General features: G+C 39.7%; 1 protein-coding gene across 1 annotated transcript in view; it reads left to right on the forward strand.

Moving 5' to 3' along the window:
* LOC137660244 (titin-like) overlaps positions 1–6,581 on the forward strand; it is a 15,795-nt gene extending 9,214 nt beyond the window's left edge. Inside the window, 2 exon segments of the mRNA XM_068394976.1 lie at positions 593–1,150; positions 1,153–6,581. Coding sequence (XP_068251077.1) covers positions 593–1,150; positions 1,153–6,371 — 5,777 coding nt within the window. The 3' untranslated portion in view covers positions 6,372–6,581.
* The last annotated feature ends 217 nt before the right edge of the window (positions 6,582–6,798 follow it).

A 6,798-nucleotide genomic window follows, 5' to 3' on the forward strand; every position in this document is an offset into this window, starting at 1 on the left:
ACACTGTTTTATGAGCTTTTTCCTCTGTCCATAAAAACTCTGCTTTTATGATATATCATAAATTATTTTACAATCATTGTTTTTTTTTTTTTTCAAAGTAGTGCGTATTTGCAGTGAAATGCTCTAGGACATTTTGTTACTAATTACACAGAAGATTAAATATTCAGAAAAGTCTGGTTCAGTAAATTTCAAGCTTTATATGAATTTTCTTGCTTTTCTTTGTATTATTGTAGGCAAGTGGTAAGAGCTTCAATTTCTTAACAATTTCTGGTATTCAGGATATTTTTGTTTTACAGACACTACATTAAATAGGTGCTAATTAATCTCTCTCTCTCTCTCTCTCTCTCTCTCTCTCTCTCTCTCTCTCTGATGATGAATATACTCATGATAAAGAGGTAACATAAGTCTGTCACTTTAACGCTATTAGAGCATAGTCTCTTCATTTATATAACCATCAGTCTTGAACATAATCGATACTAAGAATATTTTAAACAGAAAAGTTCCCCAACCTTTGCGAAAACAGAGCAGACAATCCTTTTAGCAATGTCATTTTGCTCAGCTCAGTTCTAATAAGAAATATATTCCTTTTCAGGATACTACGCCGATATGGAAACTGGCTGCCAAGTCTTCCACGTTTGCAACAACATAGGTGACAGAACTTTCCTGTGTCCCAATGGTACGATCTTCAACCAGGAGCACTTCACTTGCCAATGGTGGTTCAATGTTGACTGCTCAAGGGCCCAAAACTTCTATGAACTTAATGTCAACATTGGCACTGTAGCTCTGGAAACAAGTAGAACGCCGGCTGTGAAAGGTGTTGGACAAAGGAAGCAGCCAAGACAACCAGTCCCTGGAGTAATCTTCGAAAATGCCCAAGAGCCAGCTCAGCGAAGTGAAGATGCCCCACTTGAAATTATCCAAGAAGCTAACAACCCTCAGATTGAGCAGCAGGATTTAATTGTCGGTGAAATTCTGCCAATTATCCAAGATGAAAACCAGCCTTCAGTCTATGTTACTGAGCAGGGTCCTCTAGGAGGTGAGCAGGAAACAGAACAAGTGACTGAATTTCCATCTGTATACATTTCTGGCCAAGATAAAATCGACCTGAGTTTCCCTCGTGAAGAAACTGGTGTTACTGCACAGGAACCAGAATACCCTCTGTTCAAATTGGTTCTGATTTCCCCTCAAAAGACCAATTACCTGAAAATCAAGTAATTCAAACAGAAACAAACATCATTCCTGGTCAAGAAGAAGCTATCATTGTACCATCTCAAAATGAGGATTCTTCAAGTTTTCCACAAGAAACTATAATTAATGAACAGGACCTAGATTATGTTACTATTCATGGTGACTCAGACTTTTATGCAATTCAACAGCACACTGAAACTCCTATCACTCCACAGGAAACAGCTAATGCCATTATCCCAGAAGAAATTGGTACTACTGACTTCCAGCAGGAAGTGAACGTCATTCCAACACAGCAAGATAATGAGGTAGTCTCTGTCTTCATCCAGCAAGAAAATAATACAATTGGTAATGAAATAGTTACAGATTTTGCTCTTGCTCAGCAAGAAAATGACTTTGTCGCTGTTGAAAACTCTCAACAAGAAGGTAATTTGGTGTCAGGGGAGCAAGCGAGTGGTGCATTTCTTCCACAGTCAGAGACTAGTTCTGCCTCTGAACAAGATTTTGCTACTGCACAGCAAGAGATTGCCTTGCTTCCTACTCAGGAAGGACAGGTTTTAGTCCCTGTACAGTACGAGAATAATGTAGTCCCAGATCAGCAAGGATCAGATTTTAATCCTATTCACCAAGGGACTGAATCCATCTCCTACCCCCAAGATGTTACCAATGTCGCTGATGAATTAGTAGGGGATCTTATCCCTGTAGAGCAGGGGGCCAGTTTTGTTCCTAATCAAGTAGAACATCATGATAATGGCAAAGAAGTCTTCACAACTGTACAGGAAGAAGCTGGTTTCCTTCCAACTGAGCAGCCTGCTTTCATACCTGAACTACCTGTAAGTTACATAGGTCAAGGACAAGAGGAAGGATCATTTTCTATAGTTCCTCAAGAAGTGTTCCCATCCTCAGAAAACCAAGGAACCGAAACATTCCCAATCCACCATGTTTCTGAACATCATGAAGCTGGATCTCCTGTAACACAGAGAGAGTCTGATTTTATCACTTTCAACCAAGAAATAGATTCCACATCTCTTCAAGATGATACTACTTTCTCTGTCCACCATGAAATTGATTATGATACTACTGTTGAACCAGCATCTGAGACTGTTCCAGTTTACCAAGAAAGTGAGCTTAATGATGTTCAGCAAGATCCCAGTCTGCTCCAAGTTCAGCCTGTGACCAGTTACTCTCCAGTAACCCAAGGCTCAGGAGAATTTACTGAAAATAAAGGACTACCAGTTCAACAAGGAGAAACATCTGTTGGCACCTTCCAACAAGAAACTGGGTTTGTACCTGAAGAAAAAGTTCTAGCACCTGAAGAAGAACAGGTTACTGTCCTTCCAAATCAACAAGTTTTTGATAATGCATATAACCAACAGCAAGGACATGTCTTTCAGGAGAATGATGTTTTACCACCTTTCCAAGTAAACACTGAAAATGAAGGACTTCCAGTTCAACAAGGAGAAACATCTGTTGGCTCTTTCCAACAAGAAACTGGGTTTGCACCTGAAGAAGAAGTTCTAGCCCCCGAAGAACAACAAATTACTGTCCTTCCAAACCAACAAGTTCTTGATAACGCATATAACCAACAGCAAGGACATGTCTTTCAGGAGAATGATGTTTTACCACCTTTCCAAGTAAACACTGAAAATGAAGGACTTCCAGTTCAACAAGGAGAAACATCTGTTGGCTCTTTCCAACAAGAAACTGGGTTTGCACCCGAAGAAGAAGTTCTAGCCCCCGAAGAAGAACAGGTTACTGTCCTTCCAAACCAACAAGTTCTTGATAACGCATATAACCAACAGCAAGGACATGTCTTTCAGGAGAATGATGTTTTACCACCTTTCCAAGTAAACACTGAAAATGAAGGACTTCCAGTTCAACAAGGAGAAACATCTGTTGGCTCTTTCCAACAAGAAACTGGGTTTGCACCTGAAGAAGAAGTTCTAGCCCCCGAAGAACAACAAATTACTGTCCTTCCAAACCAACAAGTTCTTGATAACGCATATAACCAACAGCAAGGACATGTCTTTCAGGAGAATGATGTTTTACCACCTTTCCAAGTAAACACTGAAAATGAAGGACTTCCAGTTCAACAAGGAGAAACATCTGTTGGCTCTTTCCAACAAGAAACTGGGTTTGCACCTGAAGAAGAAGTTCTAGCCCCCGAAGAAGAACAGGTTACTGTCCTTCCAAATCAACAAGTTTTTGATTATGCATATAACCAACAGCAAGGACATGTCTTTCAGGAGAATGATGTTTTACCACCTTTCCAAGTAAACACCGAAAATGAAGGACTTCCAGTTCAACAAGGAGAAACATCTGTTGGCTCTTTCCAACAAGAAACTGGGTTTGCACCTGAAGAAGAAGTTCTAGCCCCCGAAGAACAACAAATTACTGTCCTTCCAAACCAACAAGTTCTTGATAACGCATATAACCAACAGCAAGGACATGTCTTTCAGGAGAATGATGTTTTACCACCTTTCCAAGTAAACACTGAAAATGAAGGATTTCCAGTTCAACAAGGAGAAACATTTGTTGGCTCTTTGCAACAAGAAACTGGGTTTGCACCTGAAGAAGAGATTCTAGCACCTGAAGAGGAACAAGTCACTATCCTTCCAAACCAACACGTATTTGATAATGCATTTAACCAACAACAAGGACATATCTCCCAGGCAAATGATGTTTTACCATCTCTCCAAGTAAACACTAATATACCTATTCAGGAAAGCGGGGATCATGTTTCTCCCCAACATGGACTGGAGATTGACACAGTTACGGAGGGTGGTGAATATTACAGTTCTCAAGATATTACAGAAAATTTTGTAGACCATCAAAATCTTGGTGTTACTTCTTCTGTTCAACATGAAACAAACTTTCCAACTGTAGGAGACAGCCAGTTCAGTACCTTCCAGCAAGAGACCTCAATTCCCAATGTTGACCCCGTGAGTAGCCAGTCCCATGTTGAACACAGCGTAAACATTGATATTTCTCAACATGATGTTGGTTACGTACCAGAGGAGTATGAAGGCTCTTACTCTCCAGTGCATACCGAGGTCCCAGAGATTCAGCCACAGCAAGAATATTCTTCTATACCAGGTCAGCAAGAGGTTTTGTACAATGCAGGTCAGGAGTACCCAATATACCCCTCTGAGCAACAACAAGCAGACCAAGTAAGCTATCAGCAAACCAACGATCAGAATCTTATCATTCAAGGTTTTGGTTCTGATAACACTCTTGTTCAAGAAGATACAGGGTTAGATTTTATCCCACAAGAACAATCATATGGCTTTGTTCAAGAAAATCAAGAATATGATCCAGAAAATCCCGAAAATGTACATGAGATTTCTCAACTAGAAGAGGAACTTTACCCAGGAGAGCATATTCTACCAGAAGTTCCAGTTCAAGAAGAGACTGTTTATGTAGACATCCAAGAGGGGAATACTAATGAACCTTCTGGGCAATTTCCCCTTGAATTGAATCCTGTAGCAGTAACACCAAGCTTGCCCAAAGTTCTTCCAGAAGTCCTCCCTGAAGCTGATTCAACCTACGAATCACCATCGGCAATCATTCCAGAAATCTCTGTTTTGTACGGTGTTCCACTTCATTCTTCTCTGCCAGTTGAAGATGAATCTGCCTTTGAAATTTTGTTGCCTTCTGAAGTTAGAGAAGAGCTTACTGATGAGGATAACCTTATTGCACCTGGAGTGAGCCAGATCGTACAGGATGATCAGTCTTCCCAGATGGCTGGAGAAGTTATAACTACATTTCCAGAGTCTTTTGCTCAAGAACCTGTGAATGAAGTTATCCCAGAACAATTTCATCATGAAGACCATGATGAAGCTCTTTACCCAGTTCTTCAGGAGCAGGAGTATCCTCAGTCCTATCAGTTGAATGAAGAAAACTTAGACGTTACAGAATTAGATCAGGTAGATCCAGTGACAGAATCACTATTCCAGTTTCCAGAGGAGGTTGATATTAGACGTACGGTTATGACCGAGGAAGATATGGCTATTAAACCCCACACCAGCGCTGACCATCAGGTAGAATATGACTTTACTACAGTAAAACCTTTCTTACTTGAAGATATTACAGAGGTTAATTTCGTCAAAGATGACGCCACGACTGGTATCAATCGCGAACTTTCGGGTCATTTCGAAATAAGTGAAGATAACTTGGTAACTGCTAAATCACACAATGCTAATGGTGAAGAAGAAATTAATGAAGTTGCTACAGAAACCCCATCTTTGGCTACCTACAATGATGGTGACCATCATACTCTTGAACCAATAGAAAATGATGTCAGGGATGCTCAGCACGGAAACACATTGCATCCAGAAGTACCTCAAGAGAGTTTTGCAACAGAATTGCCCAATTATGCTGAAGTAGATACAGAAAAAGAGCCAGAATGGATATTGGACCCATACCATACAACAGTTTCAAGCCTATATGAATCAGAATCACTTTTGGGGTCTGGAACACCTAAAGAAATCAAAGAATCTAATCACACAGTCAATGCAACAAACGTTCCTGTTCAAGAAACTGATGTTCAGTCACAAGCTATTCAACAAAATATCGAAAATGTTCTTGAATCTCAGGAAAATTCACACGAAGAGGATGATTCACAAGAACCAGTAACTGTATTTCCAGCAGTCTTGAATGAAATCAGAACAACTTCTCATGAGGATCCCGTACTTTCACTAGTGTACAAGGCAAATAAAACACCTCTAAGCGAAAACCAAGAAGACGCTACATTAGCACCCTATTCTCAGGAAGAGGACAGGACCGCCTTTCCATGGGAGAATGAAGAAGTAGTAGAGGAAGAAAGAGCTAATGTAATTCCCAGCGGGGATGAAGCTTTTGAAAGAACTGTAGTAACAACAATCTCTCCTGTTGAGCTGGACTTTGCCACTCTACCATTTGCTGGAGCTGAAGAAAATAAGATACACTCATCTGATGAGGAATATGAAGAAGAAAAATACACAAGTTTCCCAAGTTTTCCTCAATTAGTGGATTTGGATAAACTGTTTGGTATTCCCCCAGAAGAGAAATATGAAGCAAGGAACGAAGCGCAGCAGTTCACGTTATTCGGAACCAACGAAGCACCGCAGAGACCGCAGACCCTTTACGAGACCCCAAGTTTACATGTTGTAAACCCACCTTCTAATCAATACCTACCACCATACTAATATTTATATTATATTTTTTTCATAATTTAAAACATAGATGTACTTCGTGCCTCACCCAGTATTATTTATTTAAGTTAAAATGGATGGGAATTTGCATTAGGTTCATTGGATGACTCTATGTTTAGTGGACTAGTCTCACCACACCAGTTTCCATAATGTTATTATGGTTTGCCCGAATATTTACTATTAAGTTACCAAAGAGTGATTGATGGAAGTGAATGACAATAAAAGTAAATATATTAATTTCTTTGTATTTTTTTTTTATCACATAACTAGTGAGATTTTTCAAGCATAACCTTAACGGTTACGGAATATGTGAAATTTAATCAAATGCATTCTATTCAATGTTGAGTTTTGGCATGATGGAAAAGGAGTCAATATCCTGAGTAAGAAGAGAAACGTTATTCTGAAAGGAAAGGAGAGAAAA

This window comes from Palaemon carinicauda, chromosome 20, assembly GCF_036898095.1.
Source record: "Palaemon carinicauda isolate YSFRI2023 chromosome 20, ASM3689809v2, whole genome shotgun sequence".
Taxonomy (NCBI): domain Eukaryota; kingdom Metazoa; phylum Arthropoda; class Malacostraca; order Decapoda; family Palaemonidae; genus Palaemon; species Palaemon carinicauda.